The 23,711-nt window shown below is 45.2% G+C and overlaps 1 protein-coding gene across 2 annotated transcripts; it reads left to right on the plus strand.

The window, feature by feature from the left end:
- Nucleotides 1-140: 140 nt before the first annotated feature.
- On the plus strand, nt 141-23,685 carry LOC106605443 (uncharacterized). 2 transcript variants are annotated; one of them, XM_014201110.3, is made up of 8 exons: nt 141-291; nt 13,732-13,777; nt 13,859-14,057; nt 14,243-14,325; nt 14,814-15,051; nt 16,269-16,450; nt 20,711-20,977; nt 21,233-23,685. In XM_014201110.3, exons 2-8 carry the CDS (start codon nt 13,748-13,750, stop codon nt 23,027-23,029), a joined length of 2,796 nt encoding a protein of 931 aa, XP_014056585.3. In that variant the 5' UTR covers nt 141-291; nt 13,732-13,747; the 3' UTR covers nt 23,030-23,685. The 2 variants fall into 2 exon arrangements, with proteins under 2 accessions (XP_014056585.3, XP_014056584.3); XM_014201109.3 differs by lacking the exon at nt 141-291 and adding an exon at nt 12,847-12,973.
- The last annotated feature ends 26 nt before the right edge of the window (nt 23,686-23,711 follow it).

A 23,711-nucleotide genomic window follows, 5' to 3' on the forward strand; every position in this document is an offset into this window, starting at 1 on the left:
TACATTTTGCAACAGATACAGGGTTTCCGGATACCCCCGTAAAGCCCAGCTCATTGGCTATCTAGCTAGATTTGTTTGACCCCGATTGGTACTTATTTGACAAAATTAGAGTCGATCAAGTGATGACCGCCCACGCGCGTCATCGGCGTGCCATGAAGGCGCCGCTTTCTGATCAAATTTGGTGTCCTATAGGATATACTACACACAATGATATAGTGAAGTCTGGTTACGTTCTAGGATCTCTGAGGAATACATACGAACGTGATTTGACTGGTTGAAACAACGTTTAGGGTGAGATTTTCACAGATTCCGTTCTTTGCAAATTGAACGAGTGGAAATACAAAATCAATTGTGCATGCTATATGGACCTTTTAGGATATGAAAAAGGAGTTTACCACTGATCTATGTATGTGACACCTTCTTAAATTACACAGATGACTAGTGCTGCTTCAGTCACAGGCCTTAGAACTATATTACACCACAAGAGGCTGTTGTTTGTCATGATATGTCCAATATTTTCATGTTGCATATTGTGCTTGAAGTTAATGAGGAGCAGCTGATCGAATTACCAATCTTGAAGAATCCATTTGACATATCCAAACTGGTGGAGAGAGTACTGGGTAAAGTTAAGGCTGTGAGGATCACGACAGGCAGGCTTGTTTAGATGTTTTGTACTTCTGAGGATCAGAAGGAACGTGTGTTGCGTTTCACCCGATTTGAGAAGTTTGGCAGTGTGTGTCTCTTCGGAAAAGGGCATCCCTCAAGGGGGTAATATCTGCCGTCTCGAGGGAAGTCGATGTTGAACAGATTAAAAATATTCCTGGAGTGATTGATGCACGTCGGATAAATTGTGTGGTGATTTATGAAAAAGTGAAGAGCCTATCTGTGCTTTTGTTTTTTGATATGGAGTCTCTCGCTACTCAAGAGCAGTTGGGGTATTTAAACTAGAGTCAGAGCATTTATCTCAAGACCAATGATCACTGTAAAGCTTTTGGACATGTTTCAAGTGTTTGTAGAAGGGAGAAGCCAATATGTCCAAGTTGTGGAAAAGATCATGTGTTTTAAAAGTGATAAAAATGTGACATGGTGCAATTGTGGTGGGAATCATGAAGCCACGTCTTTGGAATGTGAAGGGGTTAAACCAAGGCCTCGTACCTTTTAAAGGGGTTAATAAATTGTTTTATGATAAACTGTAAGGTCTCCTCTTCAGGAGACCTCTGTGTGTGTTAACACCTGTTTTGAGTGCTGTGCCCTTCAGACACTATCAGAAGGTGGAAACTGCCTACGTTCATTGTCACACCCTGATCAGTTCTACCTGTCCTTGTTATTGTCTCCACCCGCTCCAGGTGTTGCTTGTTATCCCTGGTGTATATACACTGCTCCAAAAAATAAAGGGAACACTTAAACGACACAATGTAACTCCAAGTCAATCACACTTCTGTGAAATCAAACTGTCCACTTAGGAAGCAACACTGATTGACAATAAATTTCACATGCTGTTGTGCAAATGGAATAGACAACAGGTGGAAATTATAGGCAATTAGCAAGACACCCCCAATAAAGGAGTGGTTCTGCAGGTGGGGACCACAGACCACTTCTCAGTTCCTATGCTTCCTGGCTGATGTTTTGGTCACTTTTGAATGCTGGCGGTGCTTTCACTCTAGTGGTAGCATGAGACGGAGTCTACAACCCACACAAGTGGCTCAGGTAGTGCAGCTCATCCAGGATGGCACATCAATGCGAGCTGTGGCATGAAGGTTTGCTGTGTCTGTCAGCGTAGTGTCCAGAGCATGGAGGCGCTACCAGGAGACAGGCCAGTACATCAGGAGACATGGAGGAGGCCGTAGGAGGGCAACAACCCAGCAGCAGGACCGCTACCTCCGCCTTTGTGCAAGGAGGAGCAGGAGAAGCACTGCCAGAGCCCTGCAAAATGACCTCCAGCAGGCCACAAATGTGCATGTGTCTGCTCAAACGGTCAGAAACAGACTCCATGAGGGTGGTATGAGGGCCCGACGTCCACAGATGGGGGTTGTGCTTACAGCCCAACACCGTGCAGGACGTTTGGCATTTGCCAGAGAACACCAAGATTGGCAAATTCGCCACTGGTGCCCTGTGCTCTTCACAGATGAAAGCAGGTGCACACTGAGCACATGTGACAGACGTGACAGAGTCTGGAGACGCCGTGGAAAACGTTTTGCTGCCTGCAACATCCTCCAGCATGACCGGTTTGGCGGTGGGTCAGTCATGGTGTGGGGTGGCATTTCTTTGGGGGGCCGCACAGCCCTCCATGTGCTCGCCAGAGGTAGCCTGACTGCCATTAGGTACCGAGATGAGATCCTCAGACCCCTTGTGAGACCATATACTGGTGCGGCTGGCCCTGGGTTCCTCCTAATGCAAGACAATGCTAGACCTCATGTGGCTGGAGTGTGTCAGCAGTTCCTGCAAGAGGAAGGCATTGATGCTATGGACTGGCCCGCCCGTTCCCCAGACCTGAATCCAATTGAGCACATCTGGGACATCATGTCTCGCTCCATCCACCAACGCCACGTTGCACCACAGACTGTCCAGGAGTTGGCGGATGCTTTAGTCCAGGTCTGGGAGGAGATCCCTCAGGAGACCATCCTCCACCTCATCAGGAGCATGCCCAGGCGTTGTAGGGAGGTCATACAGGCACGTGGAGGCCACACACACTACTGAGCCTCATTTTGACTTGTTTTAAGGACATTACATCAAAGTTGGATCAGCCTGTAGTGTGGTTTTCCACTTTCATTTTGAGTGTGACTCCAAATCCAGACCTCCATGGGTTGATAAATTGGATTTCCATTGATTATTTTTGTGTGATTTTGTTGTCAGCACATTCAACTATGTAAAGAAAAAAGTATTTAATAAGATTATTTCTTTCATTCAGATCTAGGATGTGTTGTTTAAGTGTTCCCTTTATTTTTTTGAGCAGTATATATATCCCTGTGTTTCCTGTCTCTCTGTGCTAGTATGTCTTGTATGTTCCAAGTCAACCAGCGTGTTTTTCCCGTGCGCCTGCCTTTTCTATTCTCTTTTACTAGTCCTCCTGGTTTTGACCCTTGCCTGTTTTCTGGACTTTACCCACCTGCCTGACCATTCTGCCTGCCCTGACCTCGAGCCTGCCTGCCACACTACCTTCTGGACTCTGAACTGGTTTTGACTTTTTGCCTGTCCTCGACCATTCTCTTGCCTACCCCTTTTGGTTATAATAAATATCAAAGACTCAAACCATCTGCATCTGGGTCTCGCCTTGTGCCCTTATAGTTCATACTCCTCCTGTCTGGGCCCCGCCTGGCTATCTGAGGTTCTGAGAATACGACTGGTTTTCTGAGAACACAAGGCTGCCTCAGGCCTGTTGAAAACAGCCACCTGTCAGAAGATGCTTAGACTCGTTCACCTTGTTATGACCCAAAACTTGTGATGAAAGGTCAAGTTTCGGTCAAACCCACTTCTGAACTTTTAATTGCTGACTAGGTGGTTGCTGCTGTCAGGGGGAGGTTAGATTGATTAAAATGTTGTTGCCAGGGAAAGTCACGCAAGGAGGACTGGGGAGGCTATATGAGTTACAGGATGTCTTAGACATTTTTCAGAACCTGGGGAGAGCTATCATAAACTGTACTCTGTACCAACTTCTGCCTACAATTGTATTACAAAATTGACCAACAAATGCCTGACAAGGATGAAAGAGAATGAGGTGGCCAAAGTCAGGGCTGTCCAGAGCATTTCATTTGCAGCGGCTGTTAAAAGGGTTGAGGGTTCAAATGGTGCTCGTGAAGATTTCATGGTGGTGGATAGGGCTTCAATGCAGACTGCAGGGGTTGCTTTCACGAGCAGAACCCAGATATTTTAAAGGTTAAGAAGGTGGACTTTGTGGCCTTTATACACTATATATACAAAAGTATGTGGACACCCCTGGATTCGGCTATTTCAGCCACACCCGTTGCTGACAGGTGTATAAAATTGAGCACACACCCAAGCAATCTCCATAGACAAACATTGGCAGTAGAATGGCCTTACTGTAGAGCTCAGTGACTTTCAACGTGGCACTGTCATAGGAGGCCACCTTTCCAACAAGTCAGTTTGTCAAATTTCTGCCCTGCTAGAGCTGCCCCGGTCAACTGTAAACGCTGTTATTGTGAAGTGGAAACATCTAGGAGCAACAACGCCTCAGCCGCGAAGTGGTAGGCCACACAAGCTCTCAGAATGGGACCACCAAGTGCTGAAGTGTGTAGTGCGAAGAAAATAATTTGCAACACTTACTACCAAGTTCCAAACTGAATCTCGAAGCAAAAGCACAAGAACTGTCATTGAGAGCTTCATGAAATGGGTTTCCATGGCTGAGCAGCCATACACAAACCTAAGCTCACCATTTGTAATGCCAAGTGTCGGCTGGAGTGGTGTAAAGCTTGTCGCCATTGGACTCTGGAGCAGTGGAAATGTGTTCTCTGGAGTGATGAATCATGCTTCACCATCTGACAGTCTGACGGAAGAATCTGGGTTTGACGGATGCCAAGAGAATACTTCCTGTCCCAATGCATAGTGCCAACTGTAAAAGTTTGGTGGAGGAGGAAAAAAGGTCTGGGTCTGTTTTTCATGGTTCGGGCCAGGCCCCTTAATTCCAGTGTAGGGAAATCTTAAAGCTACAGCATACAATGATATTCTAGACAATTCTGCGCTTCTAACTTTGTAGCAACAGTTTGGGGAAGGCCCTTTCCTGTTTCAGCATGACAATGCCCCCGTGCACAAAGCGAAGTCCATACAGAAATGGTTTGTCAAGATTGGTGAGGAAGAACTTGACTGGCCTGCACAAAGCCCTGACCTCAAGCCCATCGAACACCTTTGGGATGAAATGGAACACCAACTGCGAGTCAGGCCTAAACACCCAACATCAGTGCTCAACCTTACTAATGCCCTTGTGGCTGAATAGAAGCAAGGCCCCGCAGCAATGTTTCAACATCTAGTGGAAAGCCTTCCCAAACTGTGAAAGCATTCCCAAACTGTGGTTGTAGAAACCAGACAACAAAGTTTCAAGGTTGTTGTAGCAGTAAAGGGGGGACCAACTCCATATTAATGCCCATGATTTTGGAATGAGATGTTCGATGAGCAGCTGCCCACATACTTTTGGTCATGTAGTGTAGCTATGGTGATTAATGGCACTGCCAAGATGGAGAGGAGGTACAGGAAAATGTATTTCATTGTGGATGCAGCGGAGCGGTTCTTGGGACTGAAAGATTTCTCAGTGAAGGAGTTGCATAGATTATTGTCACAAGCCGTACCACCCTCTCGGGGCCTAGAGCCTGAGAAGGGAGATATGGAGATTTGAAGGAAGGAAGGAAGGGGAAGGAAGGAAGGAAGGAAGGAGTGAAGGAAGGAGTGAAGGAAGGAAGGAAGGAAGGAAGGAAGGAAGGAAGGAAGGAAGGAAGGAAGGAAGGAAGGAAGGAAGGAAGGAGTGGGAGTTTTGTTTGGATTTTTCAATGTACTATTTTTATTTGGGGTGATTAAGTTAGTTTTCCATATCACGTTTTTCAATTCGTCCAATACACCTTTTTGGGTTGTAGTCTACCATAAAACCCACAGAAGAAGAAGAAGAAGAAGAAAGAGGAGGAGGTATGGGGTGTGATTTTCTTGTAGGCAGAGCGCATTGGAGAAGGTTTCTATTGCATTGACAGGCACGACTCAGGCCTGTACTCTACTCAGACCGGTGCGCCTTAACCAATCAGAGCTGCAGTAGCCATCTTTGAAAAGCTAGTCAGGTAAAGAGCTTTTTTATGTCTTAAAGGGATGTGTTGTATTTTTAAATGGTCTTGAATAAGCTACAGTGGGGGAAAAAAGTATTTGATCCCCTGCTGATTTTGTACGTTTGCCCACTTACAAAGAAATGATCAGTCTATAATTTTAATGGTAGGTTTATATGAACAGTGAGAGACAGAATAACAACAAAACAATCCAGAAAAACGCATGTCAAAAATGTTATAAATTGATTTGCATTTTAATGAGGGAAATAAGTATTTGACCCCCTCTCAATCAGAGAGATTTCTGGCTCCCAGGTGTCTTTTATACAGGTAACGAGACCAGGATCGTGGTGTTACCCTTTGAGGGAGGAAGATCCGTGAGGAAATCCACCGATGAACGCCAAAGAGGGATCCGGATGAGCCAGCATGGGAGCCGAGGTAAACAGAGCCTTCAGGTGACCAAAAGCCCTGTCCGCCTCAGCCGACCACTGCAGTCGCACCGGTCCCCCCTTCAGCAGTGAGGTAATGGGAGCCGCTACCTGACCAAAGCCCAGGATAAACCTCCGGTAGTAGTTGGCAAACCCTAGAAACCGCTGCACTTCCTTTACCATGGTGGGAGTCGGCCAATTACCCACGGCTGAAATGCGGTCACTCTCCATCTCCACCCCTGAAGTGGAAATGCGGTACCCTAGGAAGGAGGCGGACTGTTGGAAGAACAGACATTTCTCAGCCTTGACGTACAGGTCATGCTCCAACAGTTGACCAAGCACCCTGCGCACCAGGGACACATGCTTGGCGTGTGTAGCGGAGTATATCAGAATGTCGTTGATATACACCGCTACACCCTGCCTGTGCAGGTTCCGGAAAATCTCGTCTACAAATGCCTGGAAGACTGATGGAGCATTCATCAACCCGTACGGCATGACGATGTACTCATAGTGCCCTGAGGTGGTACTAAATGCCATATTCCACTCGTCCCCCTCCCGGATACGCACCAGGTTGTAAGAGCTCCCGAGATCCAATTTTGTGAAGAAGCGTGCCCCGTGCATTGACTCTATCGCACTGGCTATGAGAGGCAGCGGGTAACTGTACCTCACAGTGATTTGGTTGATACCTCGATAGTCAATGCACGGGCGCAGACCTCCATCCTTCTTCTTCACAAAAACGAAACTCGAGGAGGCAGGTGAAGTGGAGGGCCGAATGTACCCCTGCCCCAGGGATTTGGAGACATATGTTTCCATAGTTGCCGTCTCCTCCTGTGACAGGGGATACACGTGACTCCTGGGAAGTGCTGCGTCTACCAGGAGATTTATCGCACAATCCCCCCGTCGATGTGGTAATTGAGTCGCCTTCTTCTTACAGAAGGCGAGAGCCAAATCGGCATATTCAGAGGGGATGCGCACGGTGGAGACCTGGTCTGGACTTTCCACCGTAGTAGCATCGATGAAAACCCCTAAACACCTCCCCGAGCACTTTCGTGACCACCCCTTGAGAGCCCTCTGTTGCCACGAAATAGTGGGGTCATGACAGGCCAACCAGAGTAGGCCCAGCACCACAGGAAACGCAGGAGAATCAATAAGGAAAAGACTCATTCTCTCCTTGTGACCCTCCTGCGTAACCATGCGGTGGCCTCCCTAATTAGCCCTGACCCTAATGGTCAACTATCTAGGGCGTGCACAGGGAAGGGCATATCCACAGGAACAATGGGGATCCCTAAACTATGGGCAAATGCTCTGTCAATACAATTCCCAGCTGCGCCTGAATCTACGAGCGCCTTATGCTGGGAATGCGGGGAAAACTCAGGAAAATGTATAAACAAAAACATGTGAGCAACAGGGGGCTCTGAGTGAGCCTGGTGCCGACTCACCTGGGGTGAGAAGAACAAGAAGAGGGACCGACTTCGGCGGAAGTCGTGACAGTATGTTTTGTTTTGTATTGTTTGAAGAATATAAAATTAGGATAAGACACCTGCCAATATGAATCTTTAGTGTACAGTTCCTCTTTTTATTTGAGCTCATAAAGACCATTGGTCTTATGACTGTATTTATCCCATCAAAGCACACAAATCAATCATTTCTGTGTTAATGTGTTTACACCACTTTTTACAGTCATGTCACATGGACTTTATTTAATCTTCATTACTTTTAAGGAAGAAGCTATTATGTGGCCTGTGGATATGCTTGAGGTTACCCATGTGCTGCATCAAGGACATCTTCCATGCTTTTTGGGGGGATAAAATCTAATTTTATTTGTCACATGCGCTGAATACAACAGCTGGACTTCTAGGTAGAGCAGCAAAGAAAAAGCAATATCTCAGACTGGCCAATAAAAAGAAAGATTAAGATGGACAAAAGAACCCAGACACTGGACAGAGGAACTCTGCCTAGAAGGCCAGCATCCCAGAGTCGCCTCTTCACTGTTGACAATGAGACTGGTATTATGCGGGTACTATTTATCTATTCTCAAACTAGACACTCTAATGTACTTTTGCTCAGTTGTGCACCGGGGCCTCTCACTCCTCTTTCTATTCTGGTTAGAGACAGTTTGCGCTGTTCTGTGAAGGGAGTAGGACACAGCGTTGTACGAGATCTTCAGTTTCTTGGCAATTTCTCGCATGGAATAGCCTTCATTTCTCAGAACAAGAATAGACTGACAAGTTTCAGAAGAAAGTTCTTTGTTTCTGGCCATTTTGAGCCTGTAATCGAACCCACAAATGCTGATGCTCCAGATACTCAACTAGACCAAAGAAGGCCCGTTTTATTGCTTCTTTAATTAGCACAACAGTTTTCAGCTGTGCTAACATAATTGCAAAAGGGTTTTCTAATGATCAATTCGACTTTTAAAATTCTAAACTTGGATTAGTTAACACAACGTGCCATTGGAACACAGGAGTGATGGTTGCTGATAACGGGCCTCTGTACGCCTATGTAGATATTCTATAAAAAAATCTGCAGTTTCCAGCTATAATAGTCATTTACAACATTAACAATGTCTACACTGTATTTCTGATCAATTTGATGTTATTTTAATGAACCAAAAATGTGCTTTTCTTTCAAAAACAAGGACATTTCTAAGTGACCCCAAACTTTTGAACAGTACTGTAGGTAGAGTTATTAAAGTGACTACCGTAAATTCCGGACTATAAGTTGCAACCTTTTTCCCAGGCTTTGAACCTCGCGGCTTAAACAATGACGCGGCTAATATATGGATTTTTCCCGCTTTCAATTAAAAAAAATAAAAAAATAACACATTCTGTGACGTGCTCAGTTTTTTGGCGACATGAAGCTTTCATTAGACCAATGAAATTGCCGAACGGGTTAAGGTCAAACAACTTTTTTGTTTACTGTTTAGATTAAATCGACCGCTCTCAAACTTCCCATCATTCTGATTACGGTAGTCATTTTGTCACCCTCATCATGGCAAAGACACGGAGAAATGCATATGATGCAGCTTTCAAGTTGAAGGCGATTGATCTGGCTGTTGGAAAAGGAAATAGAGCTGCTGCATGGGAGCTTGGTCTTAATGAGTCGATGATGAGACGTTGGAAACAGCAGCGTGAGGAATTGACTCAGTGCAAAAAGACAACTAAAGCTTACTGCTAATGTTTTATTTTTTGTTACAAGCCGTGTTTCGTTAAAGCCTATTTATTTTTGTTACAAGCCGTGTTTCGTTAAAGCCTATTTATTTTTGTTACAAGCCATGTTTCGTTAAAGCCTGTGTAAAGTTCCTTTGTTTCAATGTACCGGTAGGCACCTGCGGCTTATAGACATGTGCGGCTTATTTATGTTCAAAATATATATATTTTTTTAATTCAGTGGGTGCGGCTTATATTCAGGTACGCTTAATAGTCCGGAAATGACGGTATGCATAGATAATAACAGAGAGTTGCAGCAGTGTAAAATAGGATCTGGGTAGCCCTTTGATTAGCTGTTCAGGAGTCTTATGGCTTGGGGGTAGAAGCTGTTTAGAAGCCTCTTGGATCTCGACTTGGTGCTCCGGTACCTCTTGCCGTGTGGTAGCAAAGAGAACAGTCTATGACTAGGGTGGCTGGACTCTTTGACAATTTTTAGGGCCTTCCTCTGGTATAGAGGTCCTGGATGGCAGGAAGTTTGGCCCCAGTCGATGAGAATGGGGGCGTGCTCTGTCCTCCTTTTCCTGTAGTCCACAATCATCTCCTTTGTCTTGATCACATTGAGGGATAGGTTGTTGTCCTTGCACCACACGGTCAGGTCTCTGACCTCCTCCCTATTGGCTGTCTCGTTTTTGTCGGTGATCAGGCCTACCACTGTTAGAGATTGCATCATCTGTGGATCTGTTGGGGTGGTATGCAAATTGGAGTGGGTCTAGAGTTTCTGGGATAATGGTGTTTATGTGAGCCATGACCAGCCTTTCAAAGCACTTCATGGCTACAGACGTGAGTGCTACAGGTCGGTAGTCATTTAGGCAGGTTACCTTAGTGTTCTTGGGCACAGGGACTATGGTGGTCTGCTTGAAACATGTTGGTATTACAGACTTAGACAGGGAGAGGTTGAAAATGTCAGTGAAGACACTTGCCAGTTGGTCAGTGCATGCTCGGAGTACACGTCCTGGTAATCCGTCTGGCACTGCGGCCTTGTGAATGTTGGCATGTTTCAGTGTTACTTGCCTCGAAGCGAGCATAGAAGTAATTTAGCTCGTCTAGTAGGCTCGTGTCACTGGCCAGCTCTCAGCTGTGCTTCCCTTTGTAGTCTGTAATAGTTTGCAAGCCCTGCCACATCCGACGAGCATCAGAGCCGGTGTAGTACGATTCGATCTTAGTCATGTATTGACGCTTTGCCTGTTTGATGGTTCATCGGAGGGCATAGCGGGATTTTGTATAAGCTTCCGGTTTAGTGTCTCGCTCCTTGGAAGCGGCAGCTCTACCCTTTAGCTCAGTGCGAATGTTGCCTGTGGTTGTGGTATGTACGTACAGTCACTGTGGTGACGACGTCTTCGATGCACTTATTGATGAAACCAGTGACTGATGTGGTGTACTCCTCAATGCCATCAGAAGAATCCCAGAACCTATTCCAGTCTGTGCATGCAAAACAGTCCTGTAGCTTAGCATCTGCTTCATCTGACCACTTTTTTATAGACCGAGTCACTGGTGCTTCCTGCTTTCCTGCTTGTAAGCAGGAGTCAGGAGGATAGAATTATGGTCAGATTTGACATGGAGTCATCTGTGAAATTCAGCAGGGCTTCTGGGAACTTCCACTATACAGAAGTCCATTCATGTAAAGTGCATTCCACTCCTTGGAAATTGAAATTGGCTAAATTTCAGATTTGGCTTGAAATAAGAGACAGTGTATTATGTGAATAACCTTTACCTTAAGCTAGCATCTTTCCCTCTAAATGAAGAATCAGCCTTCAACTGTGATAGAAGGATTGTTTCATTAGAAAGAAAATGTTAGAAAGAAAATGTTCTTGAATGTAGGAATGAAGTTCAATAAAGATGCTTCCTTTGCTCTATGATGGATGAGATCCGGGAAAATGGCAGTAATAGTGTAGAAAATAAAAAAAGTTTTACCACAGTTGGCCTTTGTTCAGGTCAAGTAGTTAGGCCTAATCAATTCTAATTTTATTTGTCACATGCGCCGAATACAATAATGTGTGTGTGTGTGTGTGTGTGTGTGTGTGTGTGTGTGTGTGTGTGTTGGAGTGTCAGTGTAGTATGTGTGGGTGTGTGGTTAGAGTCCAGTGAGTGTACATTGATCCTGTGCAAGAGGACAAAATCCTGTATCATTGCAAGAAATAATAATAGATAAGAAAACAAGGGGGTCAATGCAAATAGTCCAGGTACCCTTTTGATGAACTGTTCAGTAGTCTTCTGGCTTGTGGGTAGGAGCTGTTAATGTCAGTGAAACTCTGTTTAACGACATCTGTGGCATTTCATTGAAATGAGCTTCGGTCAACTAAGAACATAGTGTATCCTCTGTTAAATTTTGGAAATGCCCAGATTAGTTAACTTGAAAGTTTCTTGGGTTGTTTTTTCCATATCATCACACGTCACTTCTAAACTGGTTCACATAATTGAGTCATTAGAGCTGACGAACTTTAATAGCCTCCTCAAGTGGGGCTCTGTGAACATTGATGGTGCACTGCCCTATGCGACTCCCAATCATGGCCAGTTGGAATCGAACCAGGGTTTCTGTAGTGACGCCTCAAGCACTGAGATGGAGCACCTTAGACCACTGCGCCACTCAGGAGCCCATGTTATATTAGCCTACCAACCAGGACCCCTAAGTCATGGAGTTAAGTGGCACAGCTATAGTTGGCCATGTTTAGCTAGACACTAATCAATGTATTAGTCTACCTAGATGACTAATAGGGTTGTAGTAAGCTTTCAGATACTTTTAAAATCTTTTCAAAAGTTGTAACATCATCTACTATGTCAAGGTCAATCCCTCTTAAGACCTTGAGAAACTTCATCTCTGAATAATTTCAGTAGTCACAGCAAGTTGACTCAATCTTGTGCATGTAAGCCTATTCATGTTTTCTGATTGAATCGGTGTATGGTGTTTCCAATGATGCTTTGGAAATCAAATCACTTATGCATGTTTCATTTATTTATTCAGTAACTGTTGGAAGGGATAGGACATTAAAAGCCCCTACTTCAACATTAAGTTTCTAGTACAGTTTTTGAAGGGCTAAGTAGTAGGCCTAGGCTTTCATTTAGACTGAGCGCTCAGGCTTCAGAATCAGAATTGGAATACCTGATGTTCAAATGCTGACCCTTCTACCTCCAGAGGGTGTTTTCAGCTGTTATCGTGACTGTTGTAGACATTCCACCACAGAACAAGAAAAATAACAACCTTGCTCTTTGCAAACTGTACAAGGCTATAAACAAGCAACAACAAAAAAAAACATCCAGAGGCTGCTTTTCTGGTGGCGTAAAGCCTAATAATATGCATGAAATATCAATGCAGAAGCAACGTATCCGTCAATTTGCTATGCTCCTCTAATTGCTGAGAGCAAAACTGTGATTCGCAGTTCGATCACATGTGTGTCCGTTCCAAATTGCAAAGATGTCATAACCCGCGCACTTCAGCAGCTATACTTATTTAGTGCTGAACGGCTCTGGAAGCTCGGGAGTTGATAGGCTGAATTGAAAGTTGTGCAAGCCAGACCTGCATAAACACTTGGAGAAGAGTTTGTTAAATTTCATATTATACTTCAAATCTTTAAAACTACAATTTTCTGAGGTAAGAATGTTATTCCATCGTTTTTATCAGCCTTCAAGAAATGTTTCCTTATTTGCCTATGCGAGGCTACCTAGTTGGTCAATCTTGAGGCAGATGGAGTCATTAGCCTGGGCTACAACAAGGTGTTAGTGGTAGCCTATGTTGGCATATAGTTTTTATATATATCATTGACAGTAATTCTATTCAAAGCTCTGCTTACTTGATCTTATTCCAAGCATATAATTGTCTTGTCTTTCAATATTTTCCTTTAAATGTGATAGTGTGAGCAGAATTGCTTTCTGTTTTTATGTTTCTGGTCAATACCACTAGGCTGTGGCGTAATATTTGATCATACTAAAACCTTGATGTAAGGATGGATGACCTCTGGTTTATGTAAATATTTATTGAGTACCTTACTGTTGCTTAAATTAATTACAGAATTGTTTGAAATGGTTTCTTCATTGCGGCACTGCTGAACAGTTCATTCCCTTTCATGACTCCCATTGTTCACTGTCATCCTCCTTGGGTATGGTCAGCGCCCATTGAAGGGATAACTAGATTTCCATGCTAGGAGCATAGAACAACTGTTATCACTGTGGCACTCTAGCAGCTGACAGTACCATGTAAACAGGATGTTAGATTCAAGATAAGGAAGTCATTATGAAACAGATGTGGGAAAGACTGCTTGGGGCATTCTGCTTTGCCCCCTGTGTCCCTATGAGATGTTTGCCTGACAGTCACTAAGGTAATTCACTCTTTCTACATATTCTGTTTTACAGGATTGGTGAAAAGGACATGTCTTACACAAATAATCATTACATTGAGGTGAGCTGGAAAATATATAAAAACAATAACCAGGGGTTAAACGTTTGATTCCAGGGGAGTAAATTGTCCTTCTTTCTCCAGGCCAACGCCGTGCAACGGCTGGCTAGTCTGCCGCTCTTCGACTCCGCCCTGAAATCTGTTGTTTCAGTTTACACGGACGTAAAGGGCCGTTACCCGCTCCTGGGTGTGGTGGGGGGCGTGGCTGAGATTGGGGTGCGTAATGTGTCCCAGGCTGTCATTCTCCGTGCCACCCCCCTCCTACTTAGTCTGGAGCCCCAGAGTGAGTCCACTGAATACTGAAAACTCTACTGATTGATTCTACCCTATTGCCTTATAACTCTCATCTGCCATCAAATATAAAATGTAAAATGTGAATAACTTTAACATGGATGCCACCGCTACCACCAAATAACTCTAACTTTTGGTTTCCATGTCTCACCATTGGTTCCCTCCTCCATATTGCAGTTGAGGTCGTCAATAACTATGCTTGTATGGGCTTGGACCAGCTGGAAGATAACTTTCCCGTCCTGCACCAGTCTACAGAGGAGGTGGGTGTCTTCTCTCTCTGTTTCTGTTCTGCCTGGTCCAGTGGGTGATGATGCAGTGTGTGAGCCTGACTGACTGGTCTGTTATCGTAGACACATTCTGATTGTTCCAGCATTAACTGACCTTTCACACCACTTTATAGTCTATTAGATGCATTACCAGAGTTTCAATAGTTGACATTGACATTACGTTTTAATGGCGTTAGACTATGTGGAAGGTTACTGCTACTGACCATCAGTCATGTTGGATGGATTCCATTTATAATATCCTACTATTGCTCTGACTGATTATTTCTCCCTTTTTCTAAATTCCAAACTGCCTCTCTCCCTTTCTTTCTGCCTTATCATCTACAACTATTCTACCACTCCCACCTCCCCCTTTTTCTTCACTCGCCATCTTTCACTTCTTTCATTATCTCAACACCCTGCTACTTCTTTATCACCCTATTCCCTACAACCCTCCTCTCCTCCACCCCCCATCCTCCACACAGGTATTGGGTCACCTGAAGGATGCCTTCTTTCTGACCCTGGATGACGTGCAACTGCGTGTGAATGATGAGCTGGACGGGATGCAGGGGCGCTGGGACAAGCTGACCGATGCCACCTGGTACTACCTCCTGGCTCTGCAGGAGTCACAGCTGGGTCAGATGGCCACCTCGGGCCTGGACGACATCCTCACACGCTCAGAGGAGGCCATGGCCAAGTACATGCCCCTGACAGCTACACTGCGTGAGTTTTGGTGGAGGGTAGTGGAGGGGCTAGTGCAATTTACACAGTCTTTGCCGAATGGTGGATTGGGAGGCTGTCTTTCTGCTGAAGTATATTCATGAATGCTTTATGAGGTCTTTGGTCTAAAGTCAGGTAACAGTATACAGTGTACACCACAATCTGCATGGTCATCCTATTGCTGCTTTCTGAGCTTTACCACAGGGGGCGTAAATGCTCTTCAAGTGTTTGATAATGTCCCTACTAATTTGCTTTGAGGCTGTTCTAATACACAATGACATCCATAATAACAGATTTGAGAATAAAAACGTATTTTCAAATCTTTCTATTGTGTTGTTTTGTAAATATTTTAATCATAGGAAAAAATATAATAAATAACTCATTAAAATAGAGTATAATTGATATCCTGCTGTCTGTAAAGCAGATCTAATCGACATGAAAACCATATTGATGTGATGCACTGTTGTCTTGGTAACATTGCAGTACATTATCAAATCATACTGACTCATATCCTCACTTGAAATATAAAGTGTGCTTGTAAATTCTATTTCCTTTCATCATTCATGATTCATAGCCTTCCCTGTGGCTCAGTTGGTAGAGCATGGTGTGTGCAACGCCAGGGTTGTGGGTTCGATTCCCACGGGGGGCCAGAACAAAACAACAACAAAAAATGTATGAACTGTATTCACTACTGTAAGTCGCTCGGGATAAGAGCGTCTGCGAAATGACTGAAATGTAAATGTAATTCATCAACATGTAAACAATCAAGCATGTTTTTAGATTGTGGAGTGCATAGACTGTGTTGATCAGACAGTGTGTCACAGTGATGACGCTCTGTGTGTTGGGCAAGAGGTGTTTGGAAGGGGTGAAAGGAGTTGTGATGCCTGTGTGAAAGAATTGACACATAGCCTACCGTGCAAATACAACCAACTACTAGTAACCCACTGGGCACAGACGTCAATTCAACGTCTACTCCACATTGGTTCAATGCCATTTCATTGAAATTACGTGGAAACAACGTTAATTTAACCAGTGTGTGCCCGTTGTGAAGTATATGACCCTAACACCTCGCTCTGTCAATATGGCTGCGTCCAGTCTGCTTCGAATATTGAACACTACAGTTACGAGGGCAAGTTTTGACAACAAAGACACATCTACATCTTTCTGTTGAGTTGACCACACCATATTTGTCTTTTGACTTGCCTCTGTGTGTTCCCCAGGCCTAGAGTGGGAGAGGAGGACACAGCAGTATGAGGACGAAGATGGGGAGGATGAGCCTGGGTTGTGGACGCGGTTCCGAGGCCTCCTGCTCTCTCTGAGCCTGCAGCTGTACCACCGCCTGCTGAAGCTCAGAAACAGGCTGGAGCGGGCCATGGGGATGCTGCAGGATGCTACCGACAGGGTGAGAAACACCTAGAACCCTCTCTATGGCTGTGTCCCTAAAACGAACCTTTGTCTGCTTCGTCCCCTGTAGTCTCAACTACAGGCCTCTTGCTTTACACGTATCACGTCCTAGCCCAGGTCAATCTGCTCTCTCCTCTTCGTCCTTTCTCACACTATGACTCTCATTCATCTGAACCACCCATCCTTTGCCACCCTCCGTGTCTCACTCCCCTGTGTTTTTTACACCTTTCTCTTCCTTCTCGTTTTCCTCCACACACCAATCTGTTCCTCATTGCTGTCAGACCTCGCATCCATCATGATAAACTATACCGCCTCCTCTTTACTCAATCAGGGTACAGCACAAATTCAAACAAGGTATTAAAGACATTTAGATGTACAGTTAAAATAGTCTAACATTCAGACAATATAATAATTTATACAAAAAGTGTAACATAATGATAATAACAATGTAATAATAAAATAATGACACAACAGAATAACTTTAAATGGATGAATAAAACAGAGCATTTTCAGGCAGCACCTCAGCTACTCTTTGTTGACCTCCTCTGTAATCAATTGATGCTAGGTCCCTCGGGAGGTTCTCTAACCACCACAACATCCTCTGCTGTCTCTGTCTGCCTTTATTGGGTTTGGGTTAAATAGAAGCAGGCTACGTGCCCAGAGACATGGTCAGTGCTCTCTGTGAGGGCTCTAGGGCACTCCCTGCACTCCCTACTCCCTGAATGCGCGTTTTGTTCGCGCGTTCAGGTCACTAATCCAAAGGCATAACGCGAGAGCGCAGAACCAGAGACAAAAAGTCAAATAGTTCCATTACGTTCATAGAAACATGTCAAATGATGTTTACAATCAATCCTTAGGGTCTTTTTAACATAAAACGTCGATAATATTCCAACCGGACAATAGCGTATTCATTACGGAGGTAAAAGAAGGAGAGGCGCGCCAATGTGCCCGCGCAGTAAACAACTCACTGGTCCCAGGCAGTCCACTGATTGACTGAGCTCCTATTCTCTGCCCAGTAACAGTAAACGGATGAAACAAGTTTAAAAAGGCTGTTGACAGCCAATGGAAGCCTTAGGAAGTGCAAAATGACCCCACAGACACTGTAGTTTGAATAGGGATTAGATAGAAGAACTACAAGTCACTTCCTGGTTGGATTTTTCTCAGGTTTTTGCCTGCCATATGAGTTCTGTTATACTCACAGACATCATTCAAACATTTTCAGAACCTTCAGTGTTTTCTATCCAAATCTACTAATAATATGCATATCCTACGTTCTGAGCCCGAGTAGTAGGCAGTTTAATTTGGGCACGTCATTCATCCGAATTTACGAATACTGCCCCCTGTCACTAAAAAGTTATGAAGCTCAAACTGGGTTTAGGTCAGTTGAAATTGAGGGATATTTTCAATAACAGGGTCACTATATGGGTCACCTCAAGGAGGTTTTTAAGAAAGAGGATGAACATTGAGAAGAATAACTACTAGATTTTCAATGGATTGTTTTATAATACATTCATTTTTAAATTTATGGTTCTATGAACTAAAATTGGGTTGATAGTGAAACTGTCAAAGTAGTTACTGAATATAAAAATAAACAGTAACACTAGGAAATGTTTAATGAACTTTCGTAGAGATATTATACAACTATAGGGTTTCCAGCAGCCTCTTTGCTTGAACCTCTTGTAATGTGCTGTGAAGGAACGACCTGAGTCCACATTTTTCCTGGGGTAATTGGTGCTAAATGACCCTAACTGCTGCTGCAGGCTGGAGAGAGAGGAGAATAGGCTGGTGCTGAAAGCCCACCAATGAGGGTCGGCCTCATCAGACAAACACCCTCATTAATGCTCCTGTACACTCTCCCATGGAGACTGAGGCGCTGGGACAGAAACGTGTCTGTGTGAGACAGCGTTTGCATGTGTGTGTGTGGTGTCCTCAGATGTCCTACGTCGATGAAATTTGGCAGCGGGTACCATGCTGCATTGTTACGTTTGTCCTGAGTCTGTCCCCAGGCTACTTTGGGCCAGTGTCCTGTCCCCTCACCAGAATCCTTGGTTTGGTTTCACACATCAGGAACTTAGCTGACCCAAATACCTCTCCCACCTTTTTTGTCTTCCCCACCAAAACTGTGGGACTTGGCCTAGTTCTAGAGACTAGGTAAAACATGTTTGCCTATCTGGAGCTGTTGATCCACACTACAAGCTCACATGTAAAAGCCTGGAGGATGTGTGATTTGATCTGCTTCTAGTTCCACGTTACATCTGCGGTAAACAATATACGCTGCCAGGCATTTTTTCACGGCCACATTGAGCCAAGTGATGTGATATGTCAGATCTTATAATGCAGAAGAGAACAGACCTAAAAAGAATGACGCATTTCATCAATGGTCATATTCAAGTGTCTTCCAGGTCAGATGACATCCTCTTGGCAGTGGATGGACATTGGTTGTTTTTTATGGGTAAATGACTAGTTTTACAGTGGCTGTCAGTTTGTCATGTTTGTTTTTTCAACTTCACAAATAGTGGTGTGAAATCGCTTTAAAGGGTCCTTCAACAATTTCTCCAAAGACTGATGAAATTCATATACAGTTGGAAGTCGGAAGTTTACATACCCTTAGGTTGGAGTCATTAAAACTCGTTTTTTAACCACTCCACACATTTCTTGTTAACAAACTATAGTTTTGGCAAGTCGATTAGGACATCTACTTTGTGCATGACACAAGTAATTTTTCCAACAATTGTTTACAGACAGATTATTTCATTTATAACTCACAGTATCACAATTCCAGTGGGTCAGACGTTTACATACACTAAATTGACTGTGCCTTTAAACAGCTTGGAAATTTCCAGAAAATTATGTCATGGCTTTAGAAGCTTCTGATAGGCTAATTGACATCATTTGAGTCAATTGGAGGTGTACCTGTGGATGTATTTCAAGGCCTACCTTAAAACTCAGTGCCTCTTTGCTTGACATCATGGGAAAATCAAAAGAAATCAGTCAAGACCGCAGAAAAGAAATGGTAGACCTCCACAAGTCTGGTTCATTCTTGGGAGCAATTTCCAAACGCCTGAAGGTACCACCTTCATCTGTACAAACAATAGTACGCAAGTATAAACACCATGGGACCACGCAGCCGTCATACTGCTCAGGAAGGAGACGCGTTCTGTCTCCTAGAGATGAAAGTACTTTGGTGTGAAAAGTGCAATCCCAAAAAAACAGCAAAGGACCTTGTGAAGATGCTGGAGGAAACAGGTACAAAAGTATCTATATCCACAGTAAAACGAGTCCTATATCGACATAACCTGAAAGGCAGCTCAGCATGGAAAAGCCACTGCTCCAAAACCGCCATAAAAAAGCCAGACTACAGTTTGCAACTGCACATGAGGACAAAGATCGTACTTTTTGGAGAAATGTCCTCTGGTCTGATGAAACAAAAATATAACTGTTTGACCATAATGACCATCGTTATGTTTGGAGGAAAAAGGGGGAGGCTTGCAAGCCGAAGAACACCATCCCAACCGTGAAGCACGGGGGTGGCAGCATCATGTTGTGGGGGGGCTTTGCTGCAGGAGGGACTGTTGCACTTCACAAAATAGATTACATCATGAGGGAGGAAAATTTTGTGGATATATTGAAGCACATCTCAAGACATCAGTCAGGAAGTTAAAGCTTGGTTGCAAATGGGTCTTCCAAATGGACAATGACCCCAAGCATACTTCCAAAGTTCTGGCAAAATGGCTTAAGGACAACAAAGTCAAGGCATTGGAGCGGCCATCACCAGGCCCTGACCTCAATCCTATAGAAAGTTTGTTGGCAGAACTGAAAAAGTGTGTGCGAGCAAGGAGGCCTACAAACCTGACTCAGTTACACCTGCTCTGTCAGTACCAAAATCCACCCACCCAACTTATTGTGGGAAGGTTGTGGAAGGCTACCCGAAACGTTTGACCCAAGTTAAACAATTTAAAGGCAATGCTACCAAATACTAATTGAGTGTATGTAAACTTCTGACCAACTGGGAATGTGATGAATGAAATAAAAACTGAAATAAATCATTCTCTCTACTATTATTCTGACATTTCACATTCTTAAAATAAAGTGGTGATCCTAACTGACCTAAGACAGGGAATTTTTACTAGGATTAAATGTCAGGAATTGTGAAAAACTAAGTTTAAATGTATTTGGCTAAGGTGTATGTAAACTTCTGACTTCAACTGTAACTGCCATTATAAGTCTGTAAGTCTTCAGCTAAGTGCCTTATCATCAGATGGGCCTGAGCAGGCTGCTGGAGGTGGTGGGCTCTGTGCTCCAGAGGCTGCAGCTGCTCTACGTGTCCCAGATGTTGCGCCTAGAGGCCGTGAGGAGGCTGGCCCTGGACCAGCTGAAGGCCCAGGTACGGGTCCTGGCTGAACTGGGGCCCATCAAGCAACTGCTGGGACTGCCTGCTCAGGTGCAGCTTGTGGTGGCCGACCTGCAGGAGCTGGGCAAGATTCTACTACAGCTGCTGGTCAACAGCACCCCTCTGTACAACATGGTGAGCATTCTAGATTATAGTTGCACCCTTCCTTACTAGGTTACTTAACCTTCCTCTTTGTATCATCTCCCCTCGTCTAATATCTCCTTTATTTGCCCTCATATGTCTCTCTGTATGTATATTCCCCACAGTCTTAATCCCCTGTGTACCCCCACCTTTTATCTTGGTCGCTTTCTCTCTCTCTCTTTCTCTCTCTGTCTCTCTCTCTGTCTGCCTCTATCTCTCTTTCTCTCTCTATCACTGTCTCTGTATCAGCTCCAGCAGCCAAGTGATCAGGATGTGGAGGACTTCCTCAACCAGCAGGAATCCATGTCCTCCGACACCACTCGCCGCAGTTCTGCCAATAGCCTCTTTCTCAAGGCCATGGACGGCCGCCCACACAAACGCACAAGCTCGTATGCCCGCTCCCAAAGGGGCTCAACCAGTGCCCCCAGTCCAGCCTCAGCCAAATTGCCCAACGGCAGCCAGAAGCAGGATGACCAGACTCTATCTCTGGAGCTCAAGAACCTGGATCTCCCTTCCACCATCGCTGTGTGTCATCGCTCTTCAATACGCAGGGGCTCATCCAGCGGCATCAATCCCCCAGACCCCAGCCCAGTCCCCGACCCAGCCCCGGCTAACCCAGCCAACGACGATGACCAGCCTCTCTCTCTCCAGGGCAGCCAAAAGCCAGACGATCAGCCTCTCTTTCTGGAGCTAGACACCCAGGAGCTCCCTTCTACAAGCACCGTGCTTCGCCCCTCCTCGGCTGCCGAAGTCCTCCTTGGCTCCATCCTCCAGTACCTGAGCTCTGAGCCACTCTCAGACGAGACCATTATACCCGAGGTGGAGACCACCGAGAAACACACCGAAGCCAGAGACGATAGCTCACCAAGACGCGAGAGCCTGTCTGCTCACTCCCGCTGGAGCTCGTCCAGTGCCGTTGCACCCGAGGTGGAGACCACTGAGGACCTGAGCCCTGAGAAAGTCTCAGATGAGGCCATGGCACTCGAGGTGGAGAGCACTGAGTACTACTCAGATGCAAGAGACGTGAGCCCATCCAGACGCCACAGCCTGTCTGCCTGCTCCCACAGAAGCTCATCAAGTGCTGGTAACCCAGACGACCAGCCTCTCTCTCGCAGGGGCAGCCAGAAGCCAGACGACCAACCTCTCTCTCGCCGGGGCAGCCAGAAGCCAGACGACCAGCCTCTTTCTCTGGAGCTGGACCCTCTAGAGCTTCATTCTACCAGCACTGTGCGTCACCCCTCCTCGGCTGCCGAGGTCCTTCCAGGTTCCATCCTCCAGTACATTAGCTCTGAGCCACCCACAGACGAGCCTGTTGTACCCGAGGTGGAGACCACCAAGAACCACGAGAGCCCACCCAGATGCAAGAGCATGTCTGTTCGCTCCCGCAGAAGCTCACCAAGTGCTGGCAACCCATCAAACATCCACCAGGGCAGCCAGATGCGGAATGACAAGCCTCTCTCTGTGGAGTTTGACATCCTGGAGGTCTCTTCTACCAGTGCTTTGCGCCGCCGATCCTTGGCTGCCGAGGTCCTCCTTGGCCCCATCCTCCAGTACCTGAGCTCTGAACCATCCTCAAACGAGACCGTTATACCTGAGGTGGAGACCACAGAGAAGAACGCACACGCAAAAGACGAGAGACCACCCAGACACCAGAGCCTGTCTCCCCGCTCCTGCAGGAGCTCGTCCAGTGCGGTTGTGCCCGAGGTGGAGACCACTGAGTACTACTTTGACGAAGGAAACGGCAGCCCACTCAGACGCAAGAGCCTGTCAATCCACTCCCGCAGGAGCTCATCCAGTGGAGCCAATGCCCCAGTCCCTGGGCTAACCTCGGACAACCCACACAATGACCGCCAGGGCACCCAGATGCAAGACAGCCTGGAGGAGTTGGACACCCAGGCCCTCCCTTCTACCAGTGCCATGCGTCGCCGCTCCTGGGCTGTCGAGGTCCTCCTAGACCCCATCCTGCAGTACCTGAACCCTGGGCACTCAGAAAAGGACGATATAGAAGAGGCCGAAATACCTGTGGTGGAGGCCACAGAGCACTAAGAAGTCACCAGTGTCCTAGAAATGGCCACCCTTTGCAGGTCCCAGGTGTAAGACTTATTAGTTGATTTTAGTTTGTGGGTACACATAGGGGGGCCATAGTTCAGCAGACATAATCTGTGATAGGTCCATTGGAATACAAAATGTGTCAATGTATGTCTCTGAAAGATTCAGCCGCTCTACTTCATGTACAGACGCCAACCAACATTTGTTTTGGTTTCCTAACTGAGCATCATGTGACATTATACACCTTGTACCTCATTATATCTAACCTAACTGACCTAACTATTCTTAAATGATGTGCTAACTTGATGTCGCATTCTGTTTCCTGTTACCCTAAGTAGCCGTGCGAAACAAAGCTTGTCATGATTAAAGGTAAAGTCTGGATTGATTGGCCTAAATATGGATGATGGATGGATGTTGAATGTGTTGATTGAGGAATGAGCATTGAATAGACAGTAGAAAATGTGTAAGTCTTTATTACAATGTCATAACATTTAATATTTCATAACATATAATACAAGACACGTTTAGATTGTCCTATAGTATGCATCAACATAATATTGGTTGTATTCAAGAAATAAATAACATTTGTATTGCTGCGGTGAAATGTATTGAGGTTATGAAGAGTGAAATAAAGTGTAATTTCCCCATCTACAGTACAGTATTCAGCTCATACATGTAC

Source organism: Salmo salar, chromosome 05 (genome assembly GCF_965601325.2).
Source record: "Salmo salar chromosome 05, fSalSal1, whole genome shotgun sequence".
NCBI classification, from domain to species: domain Eukaryota; kingdom Metazoa; phylum Chordata; class Actinopteri; order Salmoniformes; family Salmonidae; genus Salmo; species Salmo salar.